At 38.9% G+C, this 19936-nt stretch overlaps 1 protein-coding gene across 10 annotated transcripts in view; it reads right to left on the minus strand.

The window, feature by feature from the left end:
* Window positions 1-19936, minus strand: part of LOC107725987 (ELKS/Rab6-interacting/CAST family member 1-like) — a 213824-nt gene that overhangs the window by 110942 nt on the left and 82946 nt on the right. For 8 of the 10 annotated variants that reach the window (XM_016535429.1, XM_016535428.1, XM_016535426.1 and 5 more), the window contains 3 exons: window positions 18500-18635; window positions 6661-6792; window positions 1535-1588 (listed from right to left, as the gene is read on the minus strand). In XM_016535429.1, the coding sequence (XP_016390915.1) occupies window positions 1535-1588; window positions 6661-6792; window positions 18500-18635 (322 nt within the window). The remainder of the gene's footprint in view (window positions 1-1534; window positions 1589-6660; window positions 6793-18499; window positions 18636-19936) is intronic. The other 2 variants (XM_016535432.1, XM_016535427.1) reach the window with 1 other exon arrangement.

A 19936-nucleotide genomic window follows, 5' to 3' on the forward strand; every position in this document is an offset into this window, starting at 1 on the left:
AAAAGATATTAGAAAAAGATACAAGATATTATCAAGTTCTAAAAACATGATACACCATGGTGCTACTTTTGTAAGTGGAAGACCTCATATTGGTTTGATATTGATGTGCACTGTGATGAGATCAGGGCCTTCTCTTCAGCCCGTGCCGAACTCAGAAGCTTCTAATCACCTCCGGTGAGAGATATCCAGACTAACCCAGATGCTCGGAGCAGAAACATAACACTAATAAAAACTGCTTAATGCAGCAGCGTGCTGTTTTTCTCCTGCTCTGTCTCCCCTTCTCCTCATCCGTCTCTTCCTACTCTCTCCTCCCCGGCTGCCAAAAGAGCAGCCCCGTCCTCAATGGTGAGCAGAAAGCCAATTTCAACAAGCTGGTCTTTGGATCTTGCTGTGTTTTGGGTGCTAAGCTTTGTGTCTGGATCTCAGCTCGTTGGGAATATTAGCAGAGGAGGGAGTTTTATTTCCCTCTAAAGTTTTATCATAAAAATCCAGGCTGTTTCTGACCATGGCTTGAATACAAACTTGAGAAAGAGCAGTGGCAGCTGTAAGAGCTATTTATTCTTTGACTAATTTCCATGTCTGTTTTTGGCCTGGGCCTCTCTGAGACCTCAGGCTCTGCCGTCACGCTGCCCCCTGCAGTATGGAGTGAGAACTGATGGCGAATGTGACTGACTGCTTAAGATTTTGACAGCGTGTCTTGATCGGTTCAGGCAAAGAGTGAGTCCGAATGTATCTAAATTTACACTTTTTTGAGAAAAATTCACTCAAAAATTAATTCTGTCACCATTTCGATGGTGGAATAGACTTAAATCTCAGCCTTTTTTTCCTCACACAAAGCTATCATGATTTCAGAAGACTGTATATACAGCAAATACGTTTCATAGACCACTTTTTTGGTGGTTTTTAGAGCTTGACATTCCCTATCCTCATTCACTTCTATTGTATTGGAAAAGAGCAGCTTGGACATTCTGCTACACATCTCCTTTTGTGTTTTACAAAAGAAAGAAAGTCAAATTGGTTTAAAACAAATAAATGATGACAGAGCATTGATTTTTGGGTGAACTACATCTTTTCTATCAGCATAACTACTGACCGCACGTTTATATAACATGTACTTAGAGTTACATGCAATGGGGAAACTAAACTTCTCCCAGTGCAGAAACTGAATTGCGCTGGACGCACTACATAAAAGTTAAATCAAAATATAACTTATACTGATAGTCGGATGCAAATGAGCATGACTTCCCAATATAATGGAAAGAAAGTGGGGGGGAACGCATACGAGAGGTCTTCCACATAAAATAATGATCTGATAGAGCTCATCTTTAGGGAACAGTCAATAAATTGCACTCTGTCAGTGGTTAAGCTTCCTATTTGGAAAAGTTTGGTTTGGATCAGAACCAAAAGCCACATTTGTCGAACACCCCCATCCAAATGAGAAAAAAGGTCACTGAGATGCAGCGAAACTGATGAAAAACCACAAAACTCAAATCATTCCTTGTAAAAGAACGAGAAAACATTAATCGTGCCGTACCTTGAGCCACTTTAAGCCAGCGTGGCCGGAGTCATGCATTAGGTCATGAGAGCGCTTCGCACAGGCAGTGAGCAATGGAGAAGAAATAGAGAAAAAGAGGGATTACAGAAAAAGCCAAAGAGGCAACAGAGACAGAACACAGCAAAACAGAACAACAGTTTGAAACAAACCACGCAAAAGGAAATTGGAAGCAGAGGAAGAGGGGCTAGAGAAAGAGAAAGAAGATGGTAACCATGGATCCAACTGAGCGAGAACAGGTTCGGAGCGGAAAAGAGATCCATTCGGGATTGGGTCAGGCCAATGGGGAAAATCTTGTGGTGTAAGAGCAAGGGCGGTTTCGAGACATCCCATCATCCCCGGTCAACACGAGCGGAGAGATTGAGGCTTTCTTTGGTCCACTGCCTCCAGGGAAGGTTATGAAGGATGTAATTTCGCTGCTGAATCATGTCTGGAGACTGGACGTATGTTTTCATGTGGTCTTGGGCAATTTTTTCACTGGCCCTGCATGAGTGGCTGGTCGCTTTCGTACATCCCGGCCGTAAATTCCACGCTGGAGCTGAGTGACTGGTATCACTGCACACCGAAGGTTCTGTGTAGGAAGAAAATACCCCCCTTTTTCTCTCACTGACCACATTTACCCTTACTAGCACACGACTCATTAAAGCAGTTGCTGCAACGGGAGTTTGGCAGGACGCTAACGCTCATGAAAGCATCACCTAAAATAAGACAGGCTCATCCGCTAAACAAGCACATCGAACCGACTGAGAAAACATTGTTTTGACACTCCTGAAATATCAATTCTGCAAGGAAGATGGAGTAAGATGGAGAGAAAAATTAAAACCGGGGAAGTCTTGAAAAAAAGTAATTTGCCCAAAAATGAAAAATGTGTAATTCTTTACTCATGTTGTTCCAAATCTTCCAACTTCTTTCTTATGTGAAACACACAAAAATCATTTGATTTATTTGTCATTATTCATTCTTCTCTGCTGCAGCTCTCAAATCAAATATGCCACAAGTTTATATATCAAGACACGCAAGAACCCACTCCGATTCGCGTAAATTACTTAAAACCTGGTGCAAATAAGCCATTTTAGTGGTACATAAACTTAAATGTAAGGCTGTTTGCCACACAAAGCTATTATATGGCTTTAAAAGACATGGAGTATTGCATAGTTGTACAGACCATGAACACTGCAGCACTAATTTACAATAAGATCTAATTCGTTAACATTAAAGAATTGGGTATCATCAATTAACAATGAACGACTATTCTACAGTATTTAGTAGGTTACTAAATACTATTATTCATTGATACTTCATGACAGCACATATAACTTGAAATATCAAAAACATACATGCAACTTTTAATACATTTTTGGCATTATTTAAATTGTCATTGCTTTCCTTTGTATTTATTCAATAATTTGATGTATAAGTCATGCCTGTTGAGAGATGAGAAATTACAAATTAATAAAAAATAAATACATTTATGAATAAACATTAACAAAGATTAATAACTAAAAGACAAAAAAAATATTAATACATTTATCACTTAATATAAGTTATATTAATATATTCATAATTACAATAATTTATATATTAATATATTTATATGTAACTAATGTTTAAATTAAATATATTAATGTATTTATAAATTAACATTAACCAAAATTACTAAATGCTGTAAAATTAAAGAAATTTTATATTGTTCTTTCATGATACCTAATGCATTAAGAATTTTGACAAATTTAACCTTATTGTTAAACGTTTATTGTAAAAACTCAAAATTGCACATGGATTTAGAACTGGTAAATAATGACAGAATTCCATTTGCAGTCATCTTTCCCTTTAGGAAAGACTGAATAATGGTAGCATTCTAGCAGACGATGTTCACAGTGACCTGTGTAATTGTCAGAAATCTTTCAGACTTCATCTGGTACATATGAGAAGTCACAGGAACACATGTTTGGATTCATATTTCCAAATTTCATTACCTGCATGAATGGAGCAAACAACTTGTAGCTCTTCCATATGCACTAATTAAACAAGTGCACACATACACACACACACACACACACACAGACAGAGCTTTTAAGTGAGACGCACAAGACGTACAGACGCACAAGAGAGAACGGACTGTTTTTTGGCCACAGGTTTGCTTTCATGTCAGTGTAACAAAGAGCAGTCGCCCTCGTCCCCATACATTTAAGAACAACATACTGACAGCAATCTGTACAGGCACCGCACTCGGTCCAACATGTGCTCTGCACAATGAGAACAATAAGGATAGCGGCTATTGGAGGAAATTGAACACAGAGCTAAAGACGAATGCTTGCTTATGATTGGCACAACAGAGGGTGTGGTGAAGCAACAGAGGGATGTTAATTAAATAGCGGAGGAGAGACTCTGTGTGTGCGTAAGGAAAACCGTGTGCGTTTGTGTGAAGCTAATTAGATTATGCATGGTTTAATGCAGGACCACAAATTACGCATTTAAAAACCGGTCTGCCAATTGCCAGTGAGGCAAGATGCCATTCTCTTTTCTTTTTTTTTTTTCTCATAGCTCATAACTCCCAAAATATGTAACCCGGAATATGAGTTCATTCTTATATAACAGGTGCCAGGGTGGGGAGGAACTTCCAACAACGATATCCTGAGTGTGCGTAGCGAGACTTGATGCGGCTGGGACATTGGTAATGAGCATGGAGACTGGCTCCGGAGGGTGGCACTTGTACTGTCCCCATTTCCACTTCTCTCTGAGCCCAAATGAGGGGGCCGGCCAGGCTTAGCAGCAGCGTTGGCTCCCGCCGCAGCCCCCAGCTCTAATTAACCTCGGGGGGATTGGAGCGGAGGTCCGCCCGGCGGTGAAGAAACTCTAGGCCACGATATGTTCCCAAGACTGCATCGTGCACTGGGACGATGCTCAGCCAGCCATGCAAATCTTTAGAAAACGGAGAGAGAGCGAAAAGGAAGGAAACGGCGGGACGCCAGGATCCACAGAAGGTAGAACAAACCATTAAGGGTTTAAAAATGAAGCAGGGAGTTGATGACGCCAAGTAAGATGGACAGAGAGGGAGAAAGGAGAGGGAAAAGTTCAGGGATTCAGGTAGAGGGGAAGCAAGATTTTGGCAGCTGCTTTGCGCTCTGTTTCAAAGCCTGACTGGCTGCTGGTGTTGTCCGGTTCATGGAGGACTCATTTGGAGAAGGTTATAGGAGTTTGATGCTATCGCCAAGGCTCAACAGACAGCTGGACAGTGGTGCAATCTGCCTCAAAGCCTTAAAAACAGGTTAGACTGGGCCAGAACGACTCAAGTATGGCATTCCAGCAACTTTGAATCATAAAATAACAAATTATTGGCAGTTTATTTGTAAATTCAATCCATTTCCAGCATGTTCTACATCAGGACGCACATTCGGTCTCCATTTAGACCGTTGAGTTGCATTAAATGGATAATTCGCCACAAAAAAGGAAAATTCTGTGATCATTTACTCACCTTCATGTCGTTCCAAACCCATGAGACTTTGGTTAATCTTTAAAACACTTTAAAATGATAATATGTTTAATGAAACCTGGGAGGTTTCTGTCCATCCACTGAAAATCCAGGTTATCATTTAGATCCAAATTTAGAAGATCCAAAAAGGAGATCCATACATGGTATGTTCTACGTATTTGTGTTTATATGTGAATAATTTAAATCTTTTCATCATATAAAGCATTTATACCTTTCAAAAGACGTTTCATATGGAATTATTTAACAACACCTCTATGAACTTTCTGGATGTTCTAAGTTTCAGTTACCTGGACTTTCAATGGAGGGACCGAAACCACTCAGGTTTCACTAAAAATATCTAATAATTTGTGCTTCAAAGTCTTATGGGTTTGGAACAACATAAGGGTGAGTAAATAATTACAGAGCTTTCCTTTTTAGATGAACAATTCCTTTAAGTAGACCCAGGTAGAGTCTATATACAGTATTTACCCAATATTTTGTTTCTCTACCTTTAAAATCCCAGTTGAACGCCTGCTTAGGAGAAAGAAACGCCGACATGTTCTGTGCACACACCAGACGTTCCTCATGTGCGTATGCACGTTCTATGTGGCTGAACTGAATCGGACCAAAGTTAGCAGTCCTCACGCAGGACACGCAAAGCTTATTTATATTCTAAATGAAGACTGACTGCAGACACAAACACGTAACCCATGCATGCCACATGAATGTTGGCCACTGGCAAGGCGAGGCAGCGCTGGCATGGATCTGGATGGTTGGCACAGCTCTATGTGCTGGTGTGGTGATGTGCTGTGACAGGCCGGCTTTTTGCTGGTTCCTGAGCTCTGTGAAGGAGGCTTTTTTAATGGGAGCGATACTGTCCGCCAAGGAAAAGCCATTACAGCCCGGCCTGAGAGATGCTAGCCTTGCGTGGATGTGCATACAGCTCTGTGTAAACACTGGGAAGGATGTTTGACCAGGAGGATGAGGAAGTGGACATTTCCACAATGAAAAGATGGCTGTAGGGTTTGGCTAGCATCACACTGAAGTTACCGCACACATTTTGCTTCGGGTAACACATCACAGGTACACAGGACCTCTTTAGAAACATTGCTAGGAACATTTCCAGTAAACATGACAGTTTATCATACTTCAAAAGTTATCTGGATGTAGACTATGATAGCAGAAGTCTCAATACTGCCAATGCTGGCTGCCCCAAGCTAAATCTTTTTGTCAACTGGATTGATAATGTTGACAGACATCTCATTAAATTGAGATTTTTAAGAAACCAAACCAAACCAAAAACAAAACAATTCATTCATTCAAAAAAACGAAACAAAACAAAAAACACAAAGATAAATAAAAAGATAAAATAAAATGAAAATAAATATGATAAAATAAAGGTAAAATAAATAAAAAGATAATGAAATAAAATAATAAAAATAAAATAATAATAAAATTTAAAAAAATACTCTACTTAATAAACTACTTCTCTCTGAACTCAAAGGACAAGGCATTAAATAAAACTGGTCCGAAGGTTAAAAAAAAATGGCAAGTGAACAATACGTAGAGTCTGAAAGAGAGAGAAAACTGAAAGAGAGAGTAAGTGCATATTAATGATCTTTGAGCATCATCTCACCTGTTTCTCTGCATTTGCACGGGCAGATTCCTCTTGTGCCAACACCATTTCTCTCTCGGCTGTGATCTGTACGCTCTCACGCAAGGCCTCCTCCAGCTCCTCGATGCGCTCGTCCTTCTGCTGCAGAGAATCCTAGTGAAAAAAATATTTTAGTGCTTTAGTAAACATGCAACAAGACACTAAACTTGCCTATGAAGGTCTTTATCAATACAGATTTTTTTGTAGAAGGTCAGGAACACAAGACCAGTTTAATACCTAGATTTAACTGCCTTTTAACTGAAACTTTCTTATAAAACACAATTTCTGACTGTAAAATCTACTTTGATAAGCTGTTCAAAGATTGTAAACAGTAAGTACGCAGTCCTTATTAGAACATCGAAACTGACCGCTAATAACTAACAAGTGTAGCAGCAGGTAGCTCTGAGAAAGCAAGCTGCAGTCAAGTTCACAGCATGTGAGGTATAAACATTAGGAATTCTTGGACTGCGGTAAGTGAGGGCAACCCAAGCTGTCCATCTCATCGACGTGACTCATCTACAGTCTGCTCCCATGATGACTCAGCGCAGATCTATGACTCGACCGTCAAGAGAGAAATCACACTACTTCAAGTATCCACTCTTGAGAGAGTCAAGGTCAAAACCTAGTTATCAACAACGTCTGCGATTGATTGTATCAGGAATTGGAAAAACAGAGGGAAAATGATGGAAACCAAGAGAGAAAAAAATCTGATTGAAAGTGTGCTAGAGAGCGAAAGAACGCAATGGTTAGGGACTCAAATTAATAGGCATTGTGGGATACGTGGAGAATCGCCAGAGCAGTACTGAATATGGGAGCAGTCTTGAGTTCATTAAGCTGCTCCATTTCAAGGAACATTCACATTTCATTTTCCCCCCACATTTCAAAATCGGCTACAAAAGTCCTGACTCGTTTGGCAGGCCTGAGGCACTTAGTACAGACCTCTACAAACATGCACTCTGACGCACACAACCGAGCAAACAGACGCTACACACACATAACACACAAACTGCCATTCACACAAATGGAGCTCTACAGTGGTAATGGCCTCCATGCTGAGAAACTGCCTTCCAGCTAAAAGCATCAGCCTTCAATATGAAGACGGAGGCCTGATGCACACAATCCCAGACGCCGATGATCACAGCGAACATTTTCATCTGGAATCCCACACCACAAATTCCTGCTAAAAGAGGCAATGTGAAGGTACACAGATAACCATATGCATCTGTCGCTCTGCTGCAGACAATCCTGAGAGACAGATCAAGAGCTTGTAAGCTGTTTATGAAGATGCTTGCATGCAAAACTGACCATGACGATAACTTAACATTTTAATTTTACATTTATGCATTTGGCAGACATTTTTAGCACGCTTTTTTTTTTTTTATCTAAAGCAACTTCCTTTCATAGGATTCTTTTTTTCCAAGCATTTGCTGGTAAATTTGAACCCTTGACCTTGGCATCATTCATTTTAAAGCTACAGAAATGTACATTATACCTGAGGAATGTATAACTGATAAATAATTAATTTGTTCATAACACTTTGTTCTTAAAAACTCTAAAATTCAGAGCATCTTGTGATAAAAGGCAAGACGTTATAAAGATAATGTAAGAAATAAAGTTATAATCAGTTTGCAAAGATGTTAACATGGAAAACCTGACTGTGAAGGATTTTTTAAAATTGATTTTAAATTGATATTTTACATTTGTTTTAATGTATTTGGCAGATGCCTTTAAGCAAAATATGTTCAAGGTATACTTTTTCCCTTTTAAAAAAATCAGGGCATTAATCATTATCTGGGATATTATTGGGAAAAAAATGACCAAAAAAAATCTTTGGCATTTGCAACAATAGCAACATGCCATTTTTTATTAACCATTATATTTTATTTTGGATTTATTTATGCATTTATAATATATATTTATGCATGCTTGATTTTTGATAAAACTGTCTGTCAAATGCACATATATATATATATACAGTGGGTACGGAAAGTATTCAGACGCCCTTAAATTTTTCACTCTTTGTTGATAGACACTTATCAAAAATATATACACACACGCACACACTTTTATCCAAAGCTACTTCGATTTAAGATATACTTTTTCCTTTATTATTATTATTATTTACTTATTTGCATTCTGCAGGCTGTAACTGGGCATAATTGACACAGGATCAATAATCAAATCTTCAAGATGTAATTATAAGACTGATCATTTTGTCTCTAAAATTCCTTCCAACTACATGCATCAACTTTCAATATCAAGACGAGAGGCCTGATGCACACAATTTTCACCATTTTCATCTGGAATCCCACACCACAAATTCCTGCAACAAGAGGCAGTGTCGATAACCAGATGCATCTGTTGAATCAGCAGGATTTTTCTGTAACCAAGGTCAGCAATTACAGGAAGTTCAGGACACGAGGAGGGTGATGGGGGTACAGATCACAGCATGTGGTATAAAGGCTCTCTCTTCTATCTTATTTTGACCATATTTAGCTTCCACTTTCCTCTCGCAGGCAGACCGCAATCACTTTGGTTTGATTTAAAGTGACAGTAATCCTTTTTGCTCGGTCAATATCTCATTACGGTAATGCTTTTGGTGCCAAAACCACACAGATGATAGAAGGAGACACCTCAGGGAAGCCACAAATCAAAGCCACATGCTGTACCTTAGGGACCGGCCTAGTTCGGGTGGGGTTCGCTGGGGAATCTGTCCAGCTCTCCGCAGCTCATACATCCAATTAGGAGATGAGCAGGACGAGCCTGAAGAACAAAAGCTCAGCTCGCACAGTTGGGGCAGAATGACTTGCAGCTGTCTGACATGCTCACACTCACATGAATAATCGGCCCAGGGTGTCCTAATTCAACACAAACCCATTTCGTTCCCATCTGCGGCTTCTTTTTGGAAGGAACGGTACTGAAAAATGTGTTCGCAGTGTCACTGCACTGTCCCAGGACTCAAGCAGTTTCAGCAGTTCATTAGGGTGAGGAGTTTAGGTCACAGTAAGGCATTATTTAAAATAATCCAGGATGACCTCAGCCAAATGTCTAAGACAAGACGCAGCAAAAGTGGAGGGTTTGGTAGCAGATGTCCCTTAAAGCAGTCGTTTTTCCCAGCGGGAGGATTCTTCTGTACCGTTTTGGGTGTGAGAGCAAGGAATCACAAATGTTTATGAAAGAACCGGAAAGAGCAGCAGGTGTCCATCCTTCCTGGCTGGGGAAAGCGTAAAAGACAGGCAAAAGCATGGTAGCATCAAACAACATATGCCAACAAACAGGCCCAATAAAAAAGACCTTGAAAGTCTATTAAAGAAATGAGAACATGCGGATGTGATTCAACCTACCCCCACCATCTGACCCCGAGCTCCCGATCCTGGATCTGGTTTGAGTTGAAAAGCACGGATACTGGCGAAATGCTCTGCCAGACTGGACCGCATTTGGTTTTGACTCTTTGGAGAGTCAAGAGACACAACAAACCCAATCCACAGCAAATCCACAGTTGTTTAGAACAGCCATTGTACGAGGGAGACAATTTGAGAGGAAGTAGCTGAAAGTGGGCCACAATAAACTAGAGTGTTGTTAATTTGTGAACGCAATCAATAACAAGAAGGCCAGGAGAGGAGGGAATTAAAGTGAGTGACAAGCAGAAAGAAATCTAAGCTTCCATGACGAGCTCAAAACAGGGCTTTGAAACGCTCCCAAGAGAGCTGGATATCAAGCCTCTGGGTGCTGTGGTTACTGCAGATCTAAGAGCTACAAACACTGTTTACTTCATTCCTATAACCTCCAGTGATGTGGTTCTTTGAAGCGAGCCCTTTCTGGCATCTTCCAACTCTTTCTACATCTTTCTTTCAACCCCTCTCTCTCTCCCATCTTACACGGCTTTCTGCGTGTTCTACATCAAGATGATGGCTTGATGTTGGGGGAGTGGGGTAAGCCGTGTCATGTCGTAAATCTAGCAAATGGTATATGATTATTTTTTTTATAGAAAAAGCCCATCCTATTCTGCATATGATTGAGAAAAGTGACAGGCAGTTTTCAATGCTAAAATATTAAAATAATTTTTTACTTACCGTATTGACCCGAATATAAGACAATGTTTTTTTCTTGGAAATACATCTGAAAAAACGCGGTCGTCTTATATTCGGGCCAATACGGTACTTAATAAATATGTAAAATATGTTGGAGAATTGCCAATATAACTATGTCAATTATTTACTAAAGATTAGTCAAAAAAATAAAGATTTATGTAATATGTAATATGTATTATATGTTATAAATATCATACATGAACTGTAATTAAACATTTCTCTGATGAAAAATATCCTGAAATATACATCTCTATATATATTTTATATATATAAAAAAACATTTCAAAATATCAATATGAAGAAAAATGCATTGGAATTGCATTATGCATTAGTACTGTAAACTTTTTTTCCCCCCTTTTCATGTTCTTATTTTTATTTTGAAATTAAAATTTTTCATGTATTCCACATTGACTGTTACTTTTCTGATATATGTCATATTTCTATGGTTATAAGTAATAGATGGGGGTTTTTTTCATTTCTGGGTGATAGCAGACCAGTGTTGTTATTGTTAACTAAATCTGTAACAGGTAAAAACATTTTTTGCTAATTAAAATTCTAAAATAAACTTATTTATTTCAGTTAATATTGTCTTCTAATATTTTAAGTTGAAGTAATAACACTACTACAACAACTACAACAAAAAAGAAAAGAAAAAGGAATGAAAATAAATTAAGGCTAAATAGAAAAAAAAACTATGCCATAACAAAAAAATAAATAAATAAAATAGAAAATGAAATTGAAAAAATAAAATATGAAAATAAAATCTAAATTTAAAATACTTATAAAAGCTATAACGCTATTAGAAAATAACACTGATATATAATATTAGTTTCATTTTTCATTATAAGTAAAAAGTGGCACAGCCAACCCTATGCTTACGCTTCAGAGTACAAGCATAAACACCCATTAATGCTGAGTACAAAAAAAAAAAAAAAAAGATGAGCATGAGGAAAAACATCGTCCAGGTGTGTTAGGCCTTCAGGTCTCTCCACCCTCCACCTGTGGTTGTGGGAAGCTGACCTTTAATTCACAGTCCTGTGATCACTGCTCTACCGTGCATTCAACGATAGTGGGTGTCTGGGCACAACGTGTCATAAAACAGGCTCCCCAAAGCATAAAGTCATTATCATCAAAGTATCTCTGCGGGGAAATTCTGCCCTCAGCAGGGAAGCCACTGGGGCAGTTTCAAAGCCACTAGTTTATGCACATGACAGTGGACCCAAAAAAAAAAAAAAAAAAAAAATATGGGGTTGATGGGTATCAGATGGTGCAGCTCTGTGAAGGCAAAGGCTTTTTTTAAAGCAAGTCAGCACACTTGGCGGCCATTCTGGATCTGGGTAACACCCTCGGGCAGTTGTTTTCTAGTCATAACCTCAGCTCCTATCTATCTGCATGAGGAGAGAGTGAAATCCACCAAAGTATTTGCCAACTTGTTTTGCACACACTGCAAAAAAAACTATTCTTAATGAGTATTTTTCATCTAGTTAAAAGATCTAAAAATGCTTGAAACAAGAAATTAAGCAACACTACATTAGACAAGTAAACCGTTTTTTTTTTTAGAGAGAATGCATCTTTAATACAAACATATTTTGTCTTACTGCCCCCTTTTTTATATTCACTATATTCAAGATACAATCAATGCTACCAGAAATGTATTGTAAAAAAAGAAGAAAAAAAAACACCTATTAAAAAATCATTAAAAGTCATTTTTGCAATGCATGTCAATTTAAGAAGAAACAAGTGGATAATAAATTCAGGGTGTTTAGCTCCAGTCAGGCTATTTTTCTGTATCATCCCTCTCATGTGGATTCGCGTTTTGTAACAAACGATCAGGTGATGTCCTTGCCAAAAAAAGCAATACAATCTTCTAATTTTAAGGCATGATTTCCTTTCTCATAGTTGTAATGTTGAGCGCTTCTACCATTTGTTACTCAACGGCTGCTATGTCATACGCTTTCTGGCACAGGCTAGCAGCTCTGGGATTTGCAACAGTACAGAGGACAAAAAAGTTTTGGAAAGCCCACAAAGAAAATGGCATTCCCTTCCTTTTGACTGTTTGAGCAGTCATGCTAACACACCATCTCTTACATACACAAGACAATCGAACTGTTGCGGCCCAATGTGTCCCTACAACCAAACAAGGTGCTCTTGATTCCCATAGCTTGCAATAAGTAGCCGATCTCTAGTCAGAGTCCCTCTCCACCAGCGCTTTGGGGTGTCAGTCTCACGACTGGCGTCTGTTAGCTCCCTCCTGACCTGTTCGCGCTCGAGAGGTGATGAGTGGCAGAATCAAGGCTTTCATGTGTGAAGTACACTGCGCCTCTTGCTTTTCTTCCTGCTCTATTTCCATTCCTCAGTCTCGGCCTCGATTTACCTCTCTCCCTTTCCGTTTCCCTCTGAGTGTTGAGAACGGCTCTCGCCACCGCATTAGAGATGATGACCTTGTCGGGTGGATTTTTACCGCAGTTTTGTTTCACCTTTGCTCAGTGTTACCACTAAATTCTGATCTCTCGTCCGTCTTCAGAGGTTTTGGAAGACAGAGTGGAACATTCGAGAACATTCCACAGAGACCTCAAGAAATCAAAAAAGTCCAAACCTGAAGCTGCCAACGCTAATTTGCCCGAGACAGTAATGTAACATCTAATCCCAAGATGGTTCCTCTACACGCACAAATCGTTGTTAGGTCAAGCACAAGCAATTCGTAAGAAACATAACAGTTCCCTGCTGAAAAAAACAGCCAGGCTTGCAGGTTTTAGCTGGTTAAAGCTGGTCTGCCATTTTAATGTCTCCAAAACACATAACAGAACAAAAAAGCCAAAGAAACAAATGAAGACCCAAAACAAAACAAAAATACCCAAAACCAAAAAAAAAGCTAAAAAACACAAAAGACCCAAAACAAAACAAAAGCCAAACAAAAACCTTAAAGCAACACAAAACAAAACTAAAACAAAATGTAAAAAAAGAACAAAACAAAAATACCCAAAACTAATTTAAAAAAAACTGAAAACGACAAAAAACAAAACAAGACTCAAAACAAAACAAAAAAGCCCAAACAAAAACCTCAAAGAAAAAAGAACAAAACGGAGCACCAGCTAAAACTAACAAACCAGGTATGCTCACCCAACCCACTGAATCCCATTTCCTAAGACTGTCCTGTGCCAACTATAGCTTCCTAATGGATCCTGGATGTTGCACTTCAACCAGTCTGTTATGGCAGGTTGAGAAAATGACATTTAGGATGAAAAAAGGCCTCCCCCCAGGGACAGTAATATGTTCCCCCTCAATAAAAGCAGCGTGGGCAGGCCAGCGAGTCATAAAAGGCTCCTGTTTGACTCTTTTATATCTGCGTGTTTAAAAAGGACCATAAACCTGCGATTTGCCTGCAGCACTTTGGCTTTATTAACTCCAGTGTGTCGCCATCACCTGTCAGATCTTTTCATTTGCCTGCAAATGTGAACACAAGGAGAAAGACCAACGAGAGGCTGCATGATTGCAGATGTGTACCTGTTACATAAATCTTTATATAATGTGTTAGTTTAGGATGGGTCAAGGATGGTTAATTACTGAGGTTGACTAGTTTCACTAGATTTTTCTCTAGATTTTTTTTTGACAGACATTTAGGAATCCCCTGCTGTTAAAAAAATTTAAAATTAAAATAAAATAAAATAAAAAGCATGAAGATAAACCAACCTGCGGTGCATATATATTCAGTCTTTCTTAACCGTGCACAAACTTACATGCAGAATAAAAAAAGACCACCGGTGCTTGTAAGAGCACTTAGCAGCATGATCCCTAACTCGACAAATGTTATAAAATACTGTTCCACAATTGCACACTAAAGGTGTCACTCTAAGCTCTCTGCATTTGAGTGCTGATGTTTACAACCACACGAGAGCACATTGTGCCAAACATAAAAGGGGCTGCGAGACTTATAAACAGAAGACCATATGGCTTACAACTGCTATTCGTAATGTGCAGCGCTCCGGCTTCAGTCTAATGGCTTCTCTGGAATAGTGCACACATTGCACCTGTGGGGGAAACCCATTTCTGTGCTTGCTTTGATGATTGCACAAAGTATGTGGCAGAATATGTTCACCCTTTCTGAACTGAAGCATGCTGACTGGATGCACCTTTCCATTCTTTGACCTTTCTATTTTCTTTCCAACTCTCTCTTTCAATTTTTCCATTGTATCTGTCTTTGATGAAGGCCGGTCAAGGTGGAGATTGGGATACAGTGGGGCCTTCTGGTCACAGGGCATGCTGGGAGTCAGAGCATTTGGCACTGCACTCTGTGCAGTAAAAGGGAACAGACTCAACCACGCAGTAAAACAGGTATTTACTGGGCTTCATTATAATGTCATCTTTTCTCCCCCGCTGTCTCTCTCTATCCTGCTTCCCAGCGAAAGTCTTGATTTCTTCAGGCTGATGATATTTGATCAGCGGGAGAGGTGGGGGTGGGGGTACGTTTTGATGATTCAGTACGTATTGCACCTCTGGGAACTCTGTATCCGGCGGAAAAAGTCTCAAACGCTGAAGAGATGTGGACGCCTATAAAAACCCATCTCCAGTTTTATCAGACTAGAGAGATAAATGAAAAAGGATAGGGATGATTCACAAGAGGTTAAAGTCACGCTCTTGAGGGCCGTTGATCAAAGACCTTCTCTTGCATTGCAATTCTCTGCGCCCCATTTGTTCATCTTATGGAAACTAACAGCTAATCTTAATTAACTAGACGTTGACCATTTTGATACTTGCCCATTAAAAAGTCACTACCAAGATTTAGCAAAGTAGTGAATAGCACGTTGCTATCTGGTGTATTATTTGGTCTCTAGGGTTTTTTGGTAGTTGTTAGTAGGCCCAAGGTTAGGGTCGGGGTTGGTTACCAATGAGCAATTCAGAAATGAATTAAAAATGATTAAATAATGTAAAAAAATAAATAAATAAAATTCTGTGGGGCTGATTATTATTATCGTAGCATCAATATTTTAGTAAATATTTAGGTCAGGTAAATTTTAGAAATTTTAACTATCATTAATTATGAAACACTGGTTTATTACAGATGGGTTTTGTACTAATTTTGCATGGTTTTTTTTGTTGTTGTTTTTGCTTTTGCAAGGATGGAAATATTATAGAAGTTTCTGTAACATGCTGAAAAACTCTAGTGATATCTGGAACATTCCAGAACACAGTGGGACTAGTCATAAAAGGCAAAAATCATCCAATGCTCATGTATAAAGTTTTGGACGACTCACTTTTGGTAACTGTTTATGTTATGTTATGTTAGATCAGTATTATGCATGTACCATGTAATTTTTATGCATGAGTAATAACAGATTAGCTTCTACAGTCTTTTTTCATGAGCACTGTTAATGACTCACAAAAATTAATGTGATTTTCATATTTAGCATATCAAACTTTATAAAGAAACATTAAAAATAAAAGCAAAACAAAACATTTATAAAAATTTGTTTCACAGTGTTTTTCATTCCAAATCCATTATTGAATTTGAATTAAATTTCAAATGAGGTTGCAAAAAAGAAAAAAGAAAAAAAGAGTTGAATTTTAATTTAAATTCTCAAAAATTCATACAACCCTAATAAGTATTGTTCAAAAAGAATGTAACAATTTTAAAGAAATTTTAGAATGAAAGTTGGTCCATTTTTTTTATTTTTTAAGTCTTGAAGGTTTTATAGGACTTACAGACAAACAGATTGCTGAACACCACTTCATTTCCCAGAATGCATTACCTGTGTTGTATTTCTTAGCATTGCAGTTTAGTCATTTCCACTTCCTGCATTCCAATTTCAGTTCAACTTCCTGCGTGTTAAGGCCAATTCAGTTCAAGCCCAATTTGAGGTATGAATCATGTCAATAGCACGCATTACACACCAAAGTTTAACAGTAAGGTCTACGTGTTTGTTGGAAGTTACAGCGATGCTTGCCTATGAAAGCACCACTAGAGGAATGATTGGATCAAATCATGTGAAAGCAGCACAACGCCACCAGCAGGAAACTAAAAAAAAAAAATAGAAGCAAGAGTCCTTCCTTTCTGACCATCTAACCTTCTCCAATGTCAACAGTTGCTATTCTGAATGTGTTTGTGCAGTTCTGGTGCACAACCACAACCGACCACCCCACGTCCCACTCAGGGCTCCAATGGAAACCTTCTTCATTGATTGAAAAAGCCATTTTTAGTGCCGGGTCAGAGAGAGACGACTGCTCTGGTGTCCTGGACTAACCTCTCTCTCAGCTCACCCTGACCAACCGATTGGAGCGGGACCACCGTAACCATACCAAATCATCTACAACAATCGGTTTCCCTTCCAAACACGTCCAATAAAGTGTGGAGACAGCTCGGGGTTCGTCTGATCTGGAGTCTCAGGGCCTCAAGGCCGGATCGTGACGTGCCTGTGGGGGAAGGTGGTGGTTGAAGGTCTTGGCTGAAGGAAGCAGCTGTCGCCGCTTCCAGACGAGGCCCGCGATGCAGCCGCATCAGGGTGCTTCGAAAGGGGGAGCGCAAGCCTCAATGTGGGCTTGCGGCAACGTGACCCCACGGAGGATGCTGGGGCCCTGAAGTCATAAATGAGCTCTCTTTGACCGCAACACGTATTTGTGCACACGCACACACCGACGCACCAGTCGCAGGGTACCACAGGTTGAGGTCCAATAGCACATCAATCCTGCTGTCAGAAAAAGAGCATATGAACTCGAACGAAAACAAAGAACACATGACACAGTACAAGGAAAATGTGAAAACGGAGAATGATCGAAAGAACAAACCGACGGCCAGGAAAAACACAGAAAACCACAACAAAGGGAGGGCCGCTGTGGCATTGTTGTCCAGAGGTCTACGGCAAAGAGGAAAAGCAGCCCCTCCATAAAAAGAGGGACTTTTTGCGCTGAGATTCTCACAGACATTAACTGCTGATTCTGGCTTTCTATTTGAACCCTCACTCTAGAAGGGCGGGAGCGGCCACCACAGACCACCATCCTGTCAAATCGGGGCAAAAACAGTCAATATGATGAAAGTTACATCAGTCTGGATGAGGTAGTTTGTATTTGCAAATCAGTTCAAACTAAACACGCCAATACCTGGATACCGATGCTTCTGCTTCAATATCGTGGAGCCATAAATTCAAAAATAGTTCCTGCGGTTGCACTGAACAACTGTGTCTTATTTCATCGTTCAATTATTCTCTCCTTTTCTCTTTTCCCAAAATCCAAAGCTCACAATGAGAGGAGGACACGAGGTCAGGATGTGCGTGAATGCGGTCTGGATGAGGGAAACATGAGATCGCTCTTTACCTGAGAAGAATCCCAGCAATTCTCAAATGAGGAACCGGAGCTGAGATCCAAGCTTATATAATCAGAAGATGGATCGCTCTGAGGAGACACATTTCTAGGCAGCGCAAAAAAAAAACCTTTGAACGCTGCACAAAAGATTGAGCTTTTGTGAATAAATCATGGTTTTGGGGGGACTTTGACCCTCTTAAAAGGTTGATGGGCCTCATTATGGGTTAAGTTTCAATGTTAAGACTATAACAGCCACTGCTCTAGTCAGATTTCAGTGGTTTTGTGTGTAAAACCCTTGCTTGAAATCCATTGCAAGGCACAGGGATTTATCCTGCATTTCAATTAGGCAACATTATATGAGTAAAGTCTGATCCGGAATGGACTCAAGAACTGTACATAACTGTGAATAAAGTAAATAAATGTCATGTGGACTTTACCTTGATCTGTTGAGAGCTCTCGTTCATGTTATCCTCTCGCTTACGAGCCTCTTCCATCAACTGAGCGTTCTTGTTCTTCTCCACCTGCTCTTTGTGCTTCAGGTTGGCAACCTTCTTGCTTTGGTCTTTCATTTGCCTGCAAGGACACACCAACAGATTTCAGTCAGACATTTACAGATGGACATTGAGGTGGATGGATACAGGAAACATGAGGAGAGAGGAACTTGTGTGTCTTTGACAATTAATGGTATAGGAACTTTTTAGGAACTAGCATTGGCAAAAGATTTGCAGAATGCACATTATGAAATAATGCATAATATTTCACATAGGGCTGGACGATATGGCCAAAATTGATATCACGGTATATTTCTTAATTTCGGTCGATACGATATAATTCCGATATCGATATGAACACTATTTATCTGAAATAGAAATCTTTTGTAACATTATAAATGCCTTTATCATCACTTTTGATCAATTTTAAGCATCCTAAATTATATTGCGATACATATTGATATTGAATTATTGTCCAGCTCTAATTTCACATACTATTTTTAAAAACAAAATATGCATTATTATATTCAGATTAACAAAAACACAATAAAAGGATCAAACAAAGATCAAATAAAAATGTTATAATGTTGCATTATGTTTGATGAAATCAGATCACATGCCTATTGTGCATTTAAAGTTATTTTAATCTGAAAATCTGTGATATTTTAATGTATAAGCTATGTATTGAATTAGGAATGGGTCAAAATAAAACAAAATTAAATAAAAAATAAAATACAAACTAAAAACTTGTACTAAAGCTAAAATAAATATAGTATAATTATTAAGTTAACTGTGTATCTTTTTAAACAAAATAAAAAAAAGATTTAAAAAAATTTATTACTACACCATGTCCAAAAAAAAAACAAACAAAAAAAAACATTTCTACGTTATGTTTTATCCAACCTGATGCTGTACTGATACTGTCCTGGTGATTTTAATCTGAAAATCAGGCATATTTTACAAAATAATAAGTGTTGTATACACTCTTAAAAATAAAGGTGCTTCACGATGCCATAGAAGAACCTTTTTGTCTAAATGGTTCCATAAAGAACCTTTAACATCTGAAGAACCTTTCTGTTTCACAAAAGGTTCTTTGTGGTGAAAGAAGCTTCTTCAGATTAGAGGTGGACCGATATGGGTTTTTCACTGGCCGATGCTGATGAATGAATTTAGAAATCAGGGCAGCCGATGGCCGATATATGATGCCGATTTTTTGGCCGATATGTTTGGCCGATTTTCTTTTTTTTTTTTCATTCGTCTCATAAAAGTGAGTTTGAGCAAATGATTATTGCAGGGGACAAGATAGTAATAGTAGTAGTAGCCCAATTTAGAGTAATAATACATGGCTCAAAACTTAAGCACCTTCTCAAAACAGTTCTGAAG

This window comes from Sinocyclocheilus rhinocerous, unplaced genomic scaffold, assembly GCF_001515625.1.
Source record: "Sinocyclocheilus rhinocerous isolate Xijiao unplaced genomic scaffold, SAMN03320098_v1.1 scaffold395, whole genome shotgun sequence".
Lineage (NCBI taxonomy): Eukaryota > Metazoa > Chordata > Actinopteri > Cypriniformes > Cyprinidae > Sinocyclocheilus > Sinocyclocheilus rhinocerous.